We start from the raw sequence: 17,472 nt of genomic DNA, 5'->3' as shown, positions 1-17,472 counted from the left end.
AATTTATACTTTATTGTCTGTTTTTGCCATTCACAGTTGTGCTCTTTGCTACAGTTGAAATGTAACAACCCTACCGAGAGGCCTTCTCAATAACTCTGCTTTCACTCAAAGTTCTGATGTAACAGTTCTTCCTATCCCACTGCTTTTTCAGAATTCGTTTCTATGCTTTTTGTTTCACTTACAGTGGAATAGGTTTAGATTGAATTAAAGCTAAGCAAGGACCGGGCTTTGATGAGAAAACCAAACTCACCGGATGTTTGCTTTCTTGATTTAGTCATCTTTTAAGAACTGGAATGCGCACAACACAAACTGAGAAGTCACATGTCGTGTGTTTCAGCCACAGACTGAAAGATATATAGCAGTTTTGGGAAGCCACGCACTGAATGCTGTGTTTATTTACTGACAGGTCATTCAATTTGGAGCTGACTGCACTCAGGATGAATGCACTTGCCGGGATCCAGATGCAGAAGAGAACAAGAGCAAAGCCAAGCACTTGGAGGGAGGAGGGACACAATAAGATGGAGGGATGATATAAGTTGAACTTTAGTTAAATGGAGTCAAACCACAGAATATCCACCACAACAAACACAGAATATCCCATTTTTAAGATTTTATAACGCAGCGATTGTGATTGAAGTTGGACGTTGTACAATAAAAGGACATTTTACTGTTAAAGCTGCATTAAATATGAGTCATGGTGGTTTGAAACTCGAATTCCTGTGTCCAGTCCAGCAAAACAACCTCCACACATGAATATGTTTTCTCTCCCTGTTAAGAAGTTAAAGGTTATCTTCACTATTGGATTTGTGAAGATAATTCTGTTTTCAACATTAGAGCCTGGCTGAACAGTTTATCGTCCCCTCTGAAATTCAAACCATGATAATTGGATCAAATCACTTTTGTAAATGGACTCGAGTACTGTTCTGGAAATGATTAGTCTCGGGGAAGTGAACAACTAAAACAACTGGATGTGCCTGAAACTGTCCAGTACAGGCACAGTCCTCACAGGAAGAGCTACCGAGGGAAAAACACAATTACAGTGACTGTATTTAAAAAATGCCGAGGCAAAGTCTCCTGTTTCCTCATGGAATCCGCCCAAATGCTGTCATTGTACCTGAACGGGCTTCGGATCCTTGTAGTCGTTAGGAATTTAAGTGGATACATGTATGTAAAGACTAACATATATAGACTAATATATTTGGATCACCTAACACATGTATTAGATCACCTATTAGCCACACAGGTCAGTAATATTTCTACTACAAACGTGTATCAGTAGGTTACAATGTGTGCATAGGGCTTCCCAAAAAAAGAAGAACCCCAAAAGAGAATGTTTACTTATATAAATACAACATCAGCAGCATCAAATATTACTGGCTCAAGGGCTCACTGAAACATATCGGCACATGAAGATGAATACTGAAAAGCAAAAAGAGGGAGACTTCTTTGGGAAACCTGGTCACATCATCCACTCAGCACAGACATCTGCTTGCATGTGTTTACGTCAGACAGCTTTTGGTGTCCATTATCTAGAAATAATAAACTACCCCAGTACTATATTGGATCTATAGCAAGTATAATCATGTTTGTTTGTCATATTTTACAAAACTGTACTTTATATTCTATGAAATAAATAGCAACTTTATATTGACCCTTACAACTGTGGACTTGTATTCTGTCAATTACATGTTGTATTGATGAGATGCTCTGACCACAAATAGAAACCTTTAGTGCTATTCAGCTAAGCTAACAAACATAACATAGTACATGAAAAATTTAAATCTACAGTTCTACTACTTAAGTCCTTCTACTTAAGGTTGGCTCCCCACCCAACTTTACACCACTGGGAAGCATATTTACAGCCTGGTTCAACAGCAGTGTTGGGCTCTATGGATAATTTCATACTTCGTAACAGCATAAAGAGATTTTTTTATAACTCATCCTAATTGATTGACAAACAACACAGGCAGCTTCACTTTCACTAATCCAAGTATTCAACTGGACACCTTCATTGTGTTTATGCTATTGTAGCATTTATATTTCTTGTTGTATGGTTCTGCCTGTGTAAGAGGCATGTTTTCGGTTTGGTGAGTGGAATTCCAGGATTTTATTAGTCTGTTGATAATTAGCTAGTTCTCTCTGCAATGCACATGTACAGTGCGGTAATGCTGCTAGATAGCCTAGCTTGCTAGCTTTAGCTGATAAATTGCCATTTCACCCTCTTGTCCAAATGTGGCTCCAAAAACTCTGAATAGTTAAGTAGCTCCAACAGTTTATATAATAGTTTGTGAGCACTTGCTGAGAACAACTTGCAAGTAATTATATGAATTTCAATCAGTGTGCACATGCAAAATCTCTTTAGTAAGCTCTGAAAAATATCTACACAGCCACTTTTTGTAGTATATTCTTTTATTGTTCTCAGAAGTAGCAAAGATCAAAGTGAAAAAGTCGACTTTATGATGCCACATACAATATAGCATGCAGATAGTAGATGGTTGTTTCATGTTTCTGAAATGCTCAAATGGGTCCCCATATCTTTTTTTTATTTTGTTGGTTATTTCGTTTTCAGTTTAGCTCAGCGCAAAAGTTCAGCTGAATTCCAGGTATCATCTACAGATCACAGAAGATTAAGAACCGTATGCTCGTCGTTTTACAACAGGCATCAGTGTGTTAATGTGCAGAGACTGAGATACACAGCAGATATTACAGTACATCATTGGATCTAGTAAAGCACATGTAAATGTAAAATACCAATTGGTGTACATTTATATACAGAAGTCAAACACCGTACTGTGCTCTAACGTGAAGCATTTCTGAAATAATTTGCTGCCTATACAAAAATCTACAAGCGCTCATTTTAGTATTCACATACGAGAACTGTTAAAAATCACCTGCTCGTTTATATCTTTTTTCTTTGACATCAACCTTTGACTTGGCCACTACAGTTAAAGTAACAGTAACACCTAAAAATAACTGTAATTAATAAATGGCAAATTAATAGAGGATAAAACTGTAGCTAGTAGCTTTTTCCTGTTAACAGACAATGTCATGATATCAAATCAAAACTAGAGTGCATTCTGACACAACGTGTGTCATCTTATTATATCTGATCTGTGTTAAATCTAATATATATGATCTGTTACAACATTAGTAAGTTATTAGATATTTCACTAGAACTGACACTTAATGGTACCTTTTGATAACAAAATTCTAAAAAAAAAAAATGATGTTGGCTGATACTAAAAATGACTATCAGATGAAGTCATTCACAGCAGTACTGATACTAACAGAGCAGTTAGGACAGAACTTCATACAGCGTTGCTTTTAAAGATTTCGTCAATAAAACTGTTGTTTTGAAACATTAAATTATTAATGAATTATCATAAATGTTCAATCTGGACCACCTGTTAATGTTAGCTGGTTAACTTTTATCAATGACTAATATTAGCCGTCTGGGTTATCATTAAAGTAGTGAGTAATAATAAAACATTAATGTGAGAGTTGGCATTTGTAACTTGTAACTAGACGCTATTCATTCACCCTCACAATTAGGTGATTAGCTACAAATATGGAAAGTCACCAGAAGCACAAAATCAGCACAGAATAAGTATTTAAGTATTCGTTTTGCCCGTTAACAGTAAAATAACTATTTGCTAAAGTTTAATAAACTATTAATTTATAACTTACTAGCAGCAGTTAATACAATACAAACCAAAATACCATATTATAATAACATGAGTCAATTCAAATAAAATAAGAATAAGCTGGCAAGAAACACACCAGATTAGCGCACGTAAAATTAAGATGATTAAACTGCTGTTAAACTACAGCTTAAGTACAGAATGATCATTTTGAAAGTATTCACTGGATTAAATCACATTCAAACTTGAAAACAATGAAGAAGGATAGTTTTGACAGTTTTTATTGGATTTGTACAGATTTTAAATCATGTGTTTTTGATGCTTGTTACACCTTCTGTACTACAGCTTAAATGCAAATAACACTACATTGAGCAGGTTATATCACTAAAACTTTGAATGTTATGTACAGGGCTTTCTCTTGAATGTCTATACTACTAAAATAATTCCGACTATTATCTACACAATTAACCTTTCTAAGTTTTGCTTTTCTAGTAAATCTCTATTTGCCTACATGCAATCTTTCCTTTGTTATAGAAACAGAACTTTATAAGGTACTGCCTTTTCCCAGTATCATGTACGACACATCCTGAAGTATATTGCATGTCTTGAACTCTTCGGCATGTTGGAAAGATGAGAAAACAGACAAAAGGTCTGTAACTACATACTGTGAAGCTGACTTCATCCAAAATACATACATGGAGGAGTAGCAGCTAAAAGCAGAATGCCCCCGATGAATAAGGAACTACACGCGGCTAAGCAGCCAATACCAGAACTATTCACGTCATCAGATACTTGATGTCTAGCACAACTGTTCACCTGCTGCAGGTGCTGCATTCATTCATAATACATTTGGATGAAAACCACTAAAAACTGAAGCAGAAAAATATTCATTTATAACCGTTGCTGGAATGTGCCAGTGAAGGTGAGGCTACAGTGAACTGGACAGACTCTTTTAAGCCAACTTTATATGTAAACTTCATATGAAGTTGACTCCAGATCACAAATCAGGTCCAAGAATCAAGTAATTGCATCTAGGCTTCCTGTAGCCACCGATGGTTGGCGGACAACTTTCCTGTGTTTTCCCAAAACATTTAAAGATTTGGGTACTTTTGGATTTAAGTAGGCACAAAGCAGCTGTTTAAATCTGAAAATGTCCAATCAGAATGAAACCACTTTTTTTCTTTCTAGGTGACTCTGTGGATCAAATTAATGCTTTAAAGAGAAAAAAATCACTTTCCTTCTGTTTCACAGATTTGAAATGATCAAAAAACAAATCGTCTTTCATAATTCCATATCTATGAGCCATGATCAAACAAAACACAAGTAAGTATCATTTACACCAGGGGTGCCCAATCCCGGTCCTCGAGAGCTACCGTCCTGCAGCTTTTAGGTGCATCCTTGTTCCCACACACCCGAATCAAATGAATGGCTTGTTATCAGGCCTTTGCCAAACATGATGGCATGCTGAAGAGGTAATCAAACCATTTGATTCAGCTGTGTTGGAGTAGGGATGCATCTAAAAGCTCCAGGATAGTAGCTCTCGAGGACTGGGATTGGGCAGCCCTGATTTACACCATCGCCTGACATCCTACACTCAAATGATTCAATCTGGATAACTGTGGGGTTAGTTGGATTTGAGAGCTGGAGTTGTGTGGATTTTGATGCCCACTAAGTTAAACACACCGGCCTTGATTTGAATATAAAGCTTGTGTTGATGCTAAATTATTCGCTTCACCTAAAATGATGCTTCAGGCCATAAGATCACAATGTATAGTAAAGAAAATACTTATTACAACATAGTCTTATATGCAGTGAAGAATGACCAGTGAGAACTGATCAACTTCAAGAAGAAAGATGCTTCTGGTGAAAGCATCAACGACTGCATTATGTTCACTAACTTAAAGTCTTTCAGGTCTAACAAAGGACAGCAAAGAGACGTGGATTCATTTAGGACCTTTTTCTTAGCTGATTTTTAGAGCTGACTTTAGAGACCACTGGATACCGTAATACATGAAATATGTTTAGTTCAGGAGCCATTTAAGTTAAAAAAGTTAATGGCTTTTTCAAATAATGTGGAGCATTTGAGACAACAAATACAAATACTGCAATTTGCAATAGTAAACTGTTGTCGTCTAAATCAAATCTGAAACCTTCAGAGCTCCCTGGGCTCGCCGTAGTCGTTATACATGACAGTGAGCGTCTGCTCATCACATGCCTTTTGTACATCCTGGCCCATGTCTGACCAGTTAAGCCCAAAGACTTTGGTGTCTGTGTAACGACAGGACAGGAACTTGAGGGACATCCTGCGAAGACCGATCTTTGGCTCTTGAAGGAGACCCTTACACCATGGGGAGAGCTCATCAAGCTGCGAGAGGATGAGGCCAGCCTTCCTGTTGGGACAAAGACGATAAAGGATTAAAGTGTGGTTGTGGATGATTTTAAGACATGGACACAAAAAGTATATACTTGACATATGTCAGTAGCCTGCATGTGACGGATGCATCACTAAAAACATGGAGCCACAAGACTGCAATCCAGTTAGTCGGTTTTTAATATCGTTTTTTTCATTTTCCACCTCAAAAAAACAAAAATCAGCAAAATTATAAATGAACCAAGTATTGTTGAACTTACGGAGCTTCTTACTGGCATATTTAGAACGACAAACAGATGAATGATGATTCCTAAACTGATGGTCAGATCAGAAAATCAGAAATGTTAGCTGATTTAGGAAGTTTTATGAGGGCTTGTAGCACTAAGTGGTGGTAGCATGCTAGCCTTTAAAATGCTAAAAGCTTTACTCCAAAATGGTAGGGCTGGAAAGAAAATCAGATAAAATACACTGTATATGAATATTTATTTTACAATAATAATAATAATACATTTTATTTATAGGCGCCTTTAATACCCTCAAGGTCACCTTACGATAAAACAAGAACAATAGCAGCAATAAAATCTAATAAACATGGCAAAATAAAATTTAGACATAAAGTAAAAAACAAACAAACAAACAAAACAAAACCACACAAGCATAAAAGTATAAAAGCTGAGGCAGGTAAAAATGGACTAATACAGACAGATCAGCTGTATGCAATTCTGAATAGATGGGTTTTGAGACGTGATTTAAAAGTGGTGAGAGAGTTTGTGGTCCAGAGATCTGGTGGAAGTGCATCCAAAGTCTCGGGGCGGAGCTACTAAAGGCTCTGAGTCCCGTGGTAGTCAGGCGAGCAGGTGGAACAGACAAGAGGGAAGCTGAAGAAGAGCGGAGTGTACGATGGGGTGAGTATGTATGGAGAAGATCAGGTAAATATGGAGGAGCGAGGTTATGAAGCGCTTTGAAAGTGAGAAGCAGGATCTTGAAATTGACACGGAGGTGAACTGGAAGCTGTTTAAGAACAGGTGTTATATGTTCAGTGGATCCAGTTCTGGAAATAATACGAGCAGCTGTATTTTCAACTAAATGAAAGTTTAGACTTTATTTGAGATATTTGTATTTGTCAACTGGTAATGAACTGTGTAGGAATGCAGTCAGTCAGTCACATTAAAAATAAATAAGCATACACTACTCTCACTCAGTGATGTTTGAAGACATCTCCAAGTCTACAAAGGACATGGCCTGTATTTATATAGCGCTTTTCTAGTCCCTAAGGACCCCAAAGCGCTTTACATATCCAGTCATCCACCCATTCACACACACATTCACACACTGGTGATGGCAAGCTACATTGTAGCCACAGCCACCCTGGGGCGCACTGACAGAGGCGAGGCTGCCGGACACTGGCGCCACCAGGCCCTCTGACCACCACCAGTAGGCAACGGGTGAAGTGTCTTGCCCAAGGACACAACGACCGAGACTGTCCAAGCTGGGGCTCGAACCGGCAACCTTCCGATTACAAGGCGAACTCCCAACTCTTGAGCCACGATCGCCCCTTATAGGTTGGTTTTCCGACACAGGTGAGGAAAACCAACCTATAATTACAGAGGTCGGGCACAAGACTGTTAGACACCTGCCTAATACTGTCCAGGGTTAAGGTGTCCTATGGTGCACCGGATTCTGCATCTTGGGGGAAAGGTCTCAACGGACCAGACTCGTTCAGCAGATCCTGCAGATGCTCAGTCAGATTTGGATTTGGGGAGTTTCAGGACTGAACCAACATACTGGGGTCTTGTCATGGTTTTTGAGACTAACATGGATGGTTTTGCACAGGTCATCGTTCTCCCTTTGGGGAGAATCGTTACTATGGGGAGAGGCATGTTCTTGGTTTCGCAACAATTTTTAGGGAGGCGGTTTGTGTCAAAGCAACATCCGCATGTATGCCAAGAGCCAAGGTTTCCCAGCAGAGCAGTGCTTGTAATGAAATTAGAGTTATTTTCTTCACCTGTTACTGATTTTAATATTGGGGCTGATTGATACTGCCTGAAATTGTTTTCAACAGATTACTGCAGCAGCATTCAACCAGCGCTCGAGGCGGCCCAGTCTTTGGTCGTTTTCAAGGGTTTTTTACAAAGTCAAGAAGATAGTCAGCAACCAGAATTGTGGGAACAGCTTGCTGCCAAGGAGCTGAAGGGAAGTGGAACCTTAGTGTTGATGTTCAATCGCCATGAGATGCATTTGACTGTCTGCAGTCCATAAATCACAGTGTGGCTTTGCTGTTATTGTAGAGTGACATCACTGTATCACAGAACCTAAAACCAAAGTCATCCACTCCTGCTTCCTGTCTGAAGCAGCACACAGGGTACCGACACATTCCAGATCTGACCCAAAGCACACAGCGGCTTCTGAAGGTCTGAACCGATGATGGTAAAACTGTGGAAAAATGAATGATTGAAGAAATAAGGGGTAACTAAAGCACCGGTCCTGTTGAAGAAATGCAGTTGATGGACTGCTCTAATACCGTCAAGAGACCGAGGAGAGACTATGAAATGCTCGATCTTGTCCTTTGACCAAACCAGGCCAGCTGAATAATCATCTTCACAAGTAACATGATGCGCAGAGTTCACATAAATACATCTCATTGGGACACAGTGCAATAAATAACCATTAAGCCTGATCAGCCCATTTGGCTGCTGAAGTGAAACCTTGTCAAGTGTTTGTCTAAGGTCAGAAAATGGCAGCGAGAGAAGATTTTGTTCATTCCACGCACAGTTTCTGCTCATTCTTTAGCCAAGGAACCACTTCCATGGCAGACGGTCCCATTATACCAAATCACAAGTCTGCTGGACGTATCGGAGCCACAGCATCACCAGAGCCACAGTGCATTACACTAGTGAACTATACTATTATTGCAGGGGCTTTACCTTACAACATAAAGTACCTTGAGGTGATTACTGTTGTGATTTGGTGCTATATAAATAAAGCTGAGTTGAAAATTGAACTGAACTGCTGACACATGAGAGCTGCAGTCAGTGTGATGAACAAGCACACTTAGAGAGTGTACAAAGAGACAACCAGTCAGAAGTAAGGTGAAATAAATAAGGATTATTTTGCATTGTGGATCATATAAAGCTGCTCTAGTATGGAGTGCAAGAAGAAAAAGTTAAGCTGGATATGTGCCTATAAGACTTCACCACTGAAAAGAATCTCAGGAAACCTTTGTTGCCAAGTTAAAAAATTAAGGATGAATCGACATGAGCCATCAGCCAGACACTGTTGACATAGCAGAAAAACTGCTCATGATGCTTTCTCTCTTCCTTGCTTCTGTCACTGCTGTTATGTCCAGTCTAATATTGATTTGCAAGCTGTGACAGGGTGTGGTTTGTGGCTCAGCTGCAGGGGACGGGTGGAGCAGTGGATTCAGGGTGTGGTGTCAGGGGAGGCTGACCCACACAGCTGCTCTTCATCACCTGATCATGGCTTCCCTGTTTCAGTAGGTTGCCAGGATCTGACAGGAGTGGTGTGTGGTGTGGAGTGAAGAAGGCAGCTGGAAAGCTGCTCCTAGAAAAGCACGAAAACACTGGAAATAAAGATCACTGGACCTGCAATGCTGTGTGCTTTGGGTCCTTTTGTTCCAGTGGTGCCGAAACACAGCAGTGGGAGAGTGGACCCATGACCAACACAGACAATAGTGGAACTGGTGAAAATGGTGGCACAGTTGGCCACCCTGTATTGGGAGCAGGCGGTGGTGCAGCAACAACAACTCGATCAGCTGCAGGACGCTCCACTGGATGGAAGGAGATGACCCCTAGGGCGTGGTGTAGCAGTGGCCTGCTGAGGAGTCGTCTCTGTGGCAACTCCCTTTGCTGTGTGGGGAGGCCCAGGTGGATCGGCTGGGGCTCACCCCGTGAAGACCCGTGCCATAATTTCTGGGGAGATAAGATTGTGCCGGGGGATTGGCCCTTCGCCTACGCCAGACGCCAGCACAATGTGGCGGCTAGGTGACGCCAAAGGGAGAGCCTCGGCTGCTGGATATGATTGTTCTCGAGCAGTTTGTGGAGGGACCTCCAGGAGACATCACAGAGTGGGCCTGCTGCTGCCGGCCGGCCGGCCTGGACATCACTGTGATGCGGTCAGAGGATCACCTATTGGCCAAAAGAGTCTGGGAGGCAGCCGTAACTGGCAGTGGTAAGTCGACCGGTCCCTACTACTCAAATGCAGCTCTGGGCCCCATGACCACCATGGCCTGCTGCTGCAGAGCAGCACCCACCAGCATTGAGTAATTTGGTTGTGAGTAGTGTGTTGTTTTCCCAGCGCCCATGGACACTGCTCCTTACTCACTGGGAGCCACACCAGTGTCAGGGCAGGAGTGCTGGAGGTGAAAGTGCCCAGTGGGACAGGTGCTCTGTGGTGCTGGCCCTTCAATACCCTCCATCAGTCTCAGAGGGACGTACAGCGTGCCACTAAGGTGCTAAGGGGGTATACACCAGGATATGGTGGACTCGGGCTGCACACAGACCCTGGTTCAGCCCAGGCCTTTGCTGGAGGCAGAGTGAAAGCATAATAAAAGCCTTTATTATCATTATACACGGTATAACAAGATTAAAAAGCAGCTCCGTAAAAGTGCATATATGCTAGCATATTTTAAGAAACTATGTAATAAAATAACCATATGAATAATATAAATACACAGTACAAGAGTGACACAGACAGACAGTTTGAGCACTGACAATTTATACACGAGTTCATGCTAGAGTCCAAGGAGCAACGGAATGAGCAGTAGGGGTGGTTTCTGTCTAGAGGTGCAGTGGTCAATGCAGATGTTTCAGTGCAAATTACTTTTGTGCAAAGTTGATTAAGTTGGATTAAATTATTCAATTTTTGTGGTATCTAAGAAATCGGCAGAGGTGGCGTGTAGGACCAAAGGAAACATGACAGGAATCATCAAGCAAAAAAAGCACACTTTGTTATGTTAGTTGCCTTTGCTTAGGCTGCTGCCCCCGCGACCCGGCCCCGGATAAAGCGGATGAAGATGGATGGATGGATGTTATGTTAGTGCCACTGTTGTACAGTTCTAAAGTTCGCTAACATTAGCTAGCATGAGCTGGTTCCACCAGACCAATTAAGGCAGTGAAAGTCCTGAAAAGATTAATGATGTGTTCGTGGTTTCAGCGTTTCATTAGTGAGAGGAAGAATGTGCTCTTTGTTCTTCGAGAAGTTACCTGGTCTCACTTTAAAGATAAACATATCTATTTGCAGTAAATCAAAGGTCCCATGTAAACAAAAGTTAACTGCCATCTGGGTCAAATTTCCTACTTTCTACTAACGTGATGAACAACGCTTTTCTTTACCCTTCGTGAAAACATCTAGATGTGGCTGAGGTGTGCCACACACTGCTACCTACTGACCCATGCACCAATAAGTGCATGTAGCCTAATGGTGCTTTCATTTGTACAGGTAATGCTCAGTTTTTAATGCTTTATCTTGAAGTTTTTAATGCTTTTTATGTTGTAAAAAGTGTTCATAGTTGGTAACGAAGCCTTAGAAAAGTCTTATCAAAACAAAGGTAGCTGTTGTTGTGTCATTTTTAATGATCATGTTCTTTGTTCCCTGATTACCAAGACCTGAGAGAACATTAATGATTGCCTGACAATAACTAATTTGCCTATTTTGCAATTTTTTATTTATTTTCCACAAATATTAGTCTATAATATTATAGTCAAACAATGAAAGTCTCTTCAATGACAAGATTGATGTTGTTGTTGTTGTTAAACGTGATCATGGCAGAAGGCGAAGGCCTTGATCACATGACCTCTGAACCCTGCCCGTTCTTCAGCAATGAGATTCTGCTTTGGGCTTCAGCCTGGTAAACCTCCACGTGCCCGTTTCCTGGGGTACCTAGAACATTTGGTTTTATACGATGCTCAGTTTGGATAGAATTTGTAGTCTGATCTGGATTTCAACTTTGAATAAAACCAACCATTAGGAGCAAACAAGAAAAATGTTTTTTTATTTGTGACTTTTTTCCTCCAGTCTCTGCGGCAAGCTAATATCCACTTGTCAAACTCCCATTCAAATGATAACCCACAAGTCCTTTTTTTCACCGTTTGATTTTGCTGTTAAGCTGCAGTTCACTGCTGTTTTGAATGGACTCGCACGCTGCAATAATACCGATGCGGTGGCCTGTGGATTCTGCTGCATTTCATCTCCCATCTCATGCCAACACCGCATTAACTGCTGTTCTGTAAACATACAGCTCATCACCCTATTTCCTAGTGTGTGTGTGTTCATGTTATTTCTGGAAAAGCAGTGCTCTCTTTACACCACAGCTCCCTTCAAACGGGCATGACACCATCAGTGTCTGTGTTATTTTTGGCAGATTTTGCAAATCACTTCACATGTAAAGATACATGAGAAGCAACATGTTGCACTTGTACTTTGTATACACTGCTGGACTGTCTTTAAAGCCTAATGTGGACAGCCTTAGTGATGTTGTCTGCAGCTGCAGAGAAATTGTTACTTTAATGATGCCAGCCTTGTTGCACTGCCTCTCAGTAGACAGGCAGCTCTGTGTTGTGCTGGTAGTCCGCAGTTAGACTGCCATTCATAAAGTTTTTCTGAAACCTCTTTATATTCCCAATATTTTGACACACATGTCAGTGGTCTGGGGAAATAGGGGATATTTATTTCAATATTCATAAATGTGGTTTGTTGTGCTTTCATTTTTCAGGAAAGCTGAGGAACATTCCACAGGTTCCAAATAGCAACGGCTGTCACCATAAACTCTTGTGCATCTATAGGGATGGAAAATGGTTTCCACAATACAACGTGAGAGCTGCAAAAAACCGATGCAAACCCCAAACATTTGTGTGGTTTTGACCGTGCATATCCAAGCAGGCATACAGACATACACGAATTAGCCACTGGCCTAATATTTGTAAGTCTTTTATTGTGAAAAGGGTGAGGCGGATGGGACTAAAAACCAGTACTGGGATTGGGGTTGAAGGGCGTCAAAGGGCATAGTAGAAATAACGAAAAATTTTAAAATCTGTCCCAAAGATCACCTTTTTTAATAGAATTAGCCAGAGCTTAATTGCTCCCTGGGAGTCCTGTAATGTCCATACACATTGTGCTTTTTCATCACAAGCCTCAAACTTTCAAACTGACCTGACTTTTCTTTTCTGTGGGATAGATGCTGGTGATGAGAGCTCGCTCTCCGGCTTAAGCCCAGCACTTTTCAGCAGTTTTGCGATGAAGAGTCTTGCCCCACAGTCTGACTGTCAACACAGCGGTTATCCATCCTGATGCGTTTAAAGGAAAACATTCAGCACAAAAGACCTGAACTATGCTGCAACTGTGTGCCATTGGGTGCTGGTATACACACACACACACACACACACACAGTGCATAAAAAACCCACAAAACACAAAAACAAAAGAGGTTATTGACACCAACACCATCTTTCCTTAGAATTGGCCCCACTTTCCAGAAATGCCTCCCTGCAACTTCTTCCACAATAAAATAAAATAAAATAAATAAATAAAGCCATGTTCATGAATCACTGATCTGACACAGAGGGAAATCCAGCAAACATCATAGAGCCACAGGTACAAGGAGACAGAATGGTCCAGTGAGTCATCTAATAGTAGCAGCCCTGCGTGACGTCAACTGGACTTGCAAAAGACTGCGAAGACCAAATTTAGGTCAGATAAGGTTTTTGACCTTTTTGGGGCTAATTCATACTTTTTAAAGTCAATTCTCATAAATTTAGGCTTTAAATGATATCTAACTATCAAGCAGCAAACTTGAAAAAGTGTTGCAACCCCTCATTTCTATAAAGATTTCTTGTAAAATGGGAATTAGCGATTTATGAAAGCATTTGCAAACATATGTGGAAATAGAGCATCTTGAGTTTACACAATTCTAATCTAAGTTAATATTTCATATGACCACGTTTATCCTTCAACACAGTCTGAACTCTCTTCGGACGTTTCTTGAAGTAGTCTTCAGGAAATCATCTCCGGGCTTCTTAAAAGACACTGAAAGCTCTTCTTTGGATGGTGGCTACCTGTTGTTCCATTCTCTGTCTAGATGATCCTGCACTGCTTCAGTCCCGCTTTATTCTTGTTCTTTTGTGCAACAAAAATAAAAGCCCTGTCCATATCATCTCTACCCAAAAGCTGTAGACCACTTCAAAACTCTGAAAACAGCTGATTGTAGCAAGTGCATTAGTTGAATGTTTTTTCTCCTTTCTCTTTGGCTGGCCTGAAGGTAACTGAAGAGCCTTTGTAACAGGATATAATTGCAACTATAATTTAATAAACGAAGTCAGTGAAGTAACGCGTCACATTTAAAATCTAATGTACACGTGGAACAAAAATGCTTTCTCACTGATCTGTCAGAGCTTTTTATCTTTAATACTGAACAACATCAGTATACATTATACATTTAGGGAACATAATGGTCTATTTTTTATTAATTACAGTATCACGTATTACAATGTGAGCAGGCTACAAATGGGAAAAAAAGGTGAAAACGCACAAACTGCTAAAAATACTCTAACTGCAGAGGAACCAGTCAATGGCCCCCTGGGTTGCCTCTGATGCTGCTGATAAGGTTCATGTAATTGGTAAGCAAACTCATAACAATGTGCACTGATACTGATAATGCAATTTTCTATTAAAAGTCTATACCAGAGTGTGTAAATATTTATATATTTCTGTTCATTCTTCAGTATCACAGAAACCAATAAATCACCAGCAGACAAACAGCAAAAAGGCACTTCTGCTTCAAGTGTGTGTGTATTTTCATCCTTGTCTCAACTATAAAAAGTCAGCGAGCAAAGTAAACAGTCTGCGGTGATTATGATTATGATTTCCTGAGAGAAATTCCAACTATAACAATACTTATTATCGCAAGCGCTCTGATTAGAGAGACTGTCAAGGAAAAACAGAAAGAAACTCAACAAAAAGGATCAAATATTTTTCAGTTCATCAAAGGGCACCGAGTCCAACCAAGGACACGGTCGGGACGGAAGGATCGAGGATTCCTTTCTTTTCAGCCAAGCCAAAACATCTAGCGTTTCGAAGTCAATAGCCAGGCGGCGTGCCTAACGTGACGGGTGCTCCCCCGGCGATGACAAGGTCTGGCACTTGGGAGGAGAATTGTCGAGCCTTGGAGAGACAGTCTTTCGGTGAGTTTATGGTTTGAGTTAAAGCATCACGCAATGTTGCATGAAAAAGGCGACACAAATGTCCCGTGGAGAATGCCAAAGGTTCTCGTCAGTGAGATCCGATACGTTTTTAAAAACAGCAGATCTGAATATCTGCCGCCACAAGAAAGATAAAGCCACATTTGTTCATTCATTTGTTTCCAGATATTGCTTACTTGGCTGATACGAGTTTACATTGAGTCAGAGCCTGAGCGGGGCTCTTGTTATCTGTATTTTGACTAGCTAATGAAAATCTCGTTTATTCTGTCCTCATTGTTTGTGACAGGGAAACTGGGGAATTCTCTTCATAACAAGTCGAACTGATCTGGGAAGATGAAAATGTGCGTGGGTATGCATTTGTGGTCTGGGTGTGTGTGAGTTTGTGTCCACCCTGCTGTTTACTCTCAGCAGCACAACAGACCTGAGGTGTTTGGATGGGAGAGCTATATTGTCTCTCAAGTACCACAAAACTGCTGATTTAAGAACAAACCACAACTAAAGAGACTTACAACAAGGGTTTAGGACAGCAAGGACTAATTTCATGGATGTTTATGAGAAATGCCTCCTACCAATTTCTTACCAAGTACCAGGTCAATGCATACAGTGTTAGCTATGCCAATTATTCTGGCATTTTACAGCTTTTTTACTGTAAAACGTCCCAATATTAGTTAGAATATAAGCAATACAATGCCATTCTATGAGGCAGACACATAGGTGCTCAAAAAACAAATAAATAAATAGAAGGAACACTTTTCTGGGATATTGATGTTGTCGCTTTAGAGTGTATCCAGTTCAAGTATCAGTTTCAGCTGCTTTAATGTTATTATAATTAACAACAGGTGCACTAGAGCGGCAACAATGAGACAGCCCCAAAATGAAAGCTTTTAGAGGTGGAGGCTTGCTGACATTTTTTTCCTCCCCGTCTATTCTGACTGAATTTTTGCTAGTTTTGCATTTGGTTAGGGGCAACGCCACTACTGGTAGCATGAGGCGATACTTGGACCCTGCAGAGGTTGCACAGATCGCAATTTGTCCAGGTAGTCCAACACATGCCATTGCCAACAGGTTTTATGTTTTTCCCAGCACAGTCTCAAGACCATGGGGGAGATTCCAGGAGACAGGCAGTTACTCTAGGGTACTCTACTCTAAAGTCTTTAACTCATCAGCGGGACTGGTATCTGCTCCTTTGTGCAATGAGGAAGAGGATGAGCACTGCCAGAGCTACAAAATGACCTCTAGCAGGACACTGGTGTGAATGTGTCTGACCAAACAATCAGAAACAGACTTCTTGAGGGTGGCCTGAGCGCCTGATGTCCTTTAGTGGGCCCTGAGCTCCTTGCCCGGCGTAGTCTGGAGGAGGTAAATCCATGGAGGGACACACAGACCTCTACAGGCTAGACAACGACACCATGACTGCCATTAGGTACCAGGATCTTCTGTCAAACCCTACACTGGTGCAGTGGGTCCTGGGTTCCTCCTGGAGCACAACAATGCCTGGCTTCATATGGTAAGTATTCAGGCAGTTCCCAGGAAGAAGGAATTGATACCACTGACTGGCTCCCACGCTCGTACCACTGGCACATTATGGTTTAGTCTATCCGATGCCACCAGGCTGCACCTCGGACTGTCAAAGAGGTCTGTGATGCCCTGGTCAACATCTGGTAGGAGATCCCTCGGGACACCATCCACCGTCTAATTAGAAGCATGCCCCAGTATTGTCAGGCTAACTGATTACCATTTTGAATTGCTGTAATGAAATTTCAGCAAAATTGACTAGGCTGCTGCATCATTTTTTCACTTTGACTATTGATTACTATTTTCATTTCCATCAAATGTGGCACCAAGAGCTGAATGTAGCCACAGCGATGCCACTAATTGGTTAGTAAAGTCCAACGTTGAAGCCCAGCAGCATTTTTGCAGTTGCCGTCTTGATGTTTTGAAACCTAACGTGATGAGCGAGAGATAAATCTGACTGTGAAACCAACAGTGTTGGGACTAACGCGTTATTAAGTAACGCGTTACAGTAACTACGTTATTATTGTGGTAACGAGCACGGTAACTAGTTATTATGCCAAAATCAGGAACGCGTTACTCGTTACTGGGATTTAGATAGGGTCGTTACTCGTTACTTCGTGTGTTGCGTTTAACTTACCTCGGAAATCGGAACACGAGCCTGGGAATAATGTCACACTCGAGTAAACGGTGTTCTGGTTAGCCTCGTTGGAGAAGTCTGGATTCCAATATGGCGA

The 17,472-nt window shown here is 41.1% G+C and overlaps 2 protein-coding genes across 4 annotated transcripts in view; one reads left to right on the top strand and one right to left on the bottom strand.

Annotated features, from left to right (window-relative positions):
- Positions 1-1,647, top strand: part of pappa2 (pappalysin 2) — a 97,381-nt gene extending 95,734 nt beyond the window's left edge. Inside the window, exon 27 of the mRNA XM_085378083.1 lies at positions 407-1,647. Within this exon, the coding sequence (XP_085234209.1) occupies positions 407-517 (111 nt within the window). The 3' untranslated portion in view covers positions 518-1,647. The remainder of the gene's footprint in view (positions 1-406) is intronic.
- A 4,146-nt stretch (positions 1,648-5,793) lies between these two features.
- The window catches only part of astn1 (astrotactin 1), a 482,098-nt gene continuing 470,419 nt past the window's right edge, over positions 5,794-17,472 (bottom strand). For all 3 annotated transcript variants that reach the window (XM_085377645.1, XM_085377646.1, XM_085377647.1), the window contains exon 24: positions 5,794-6,031. In XM_085377645.1, coding sequence (XP_085233771.1) covers positions 5,794-6,031 — 238 coding nt within the window. The remainder of the gene's footprint in view (positions 6,032-17,472) is intronic.

Source organism: Diplotaxodon limnothrissa, linkage group LG18, assembly GCF_057381915.1.
Source record: "Diplotaxodon limnothrissa isolate DT_005_m linkage group LG18, D_limnothrissa_male_GT1.1, whole genome shotgun sequence".
NCBI classification, from domain to species: Eukaryota; Metazoa; Chordata; class Actinopteri; order Cichliformes; family Cichlidae; genus Diplotaxodon; species Diplotaxodon limnothrissa.
This window is presented reverse-complemented; position numbering and strand designations above follow the sequence as displayed.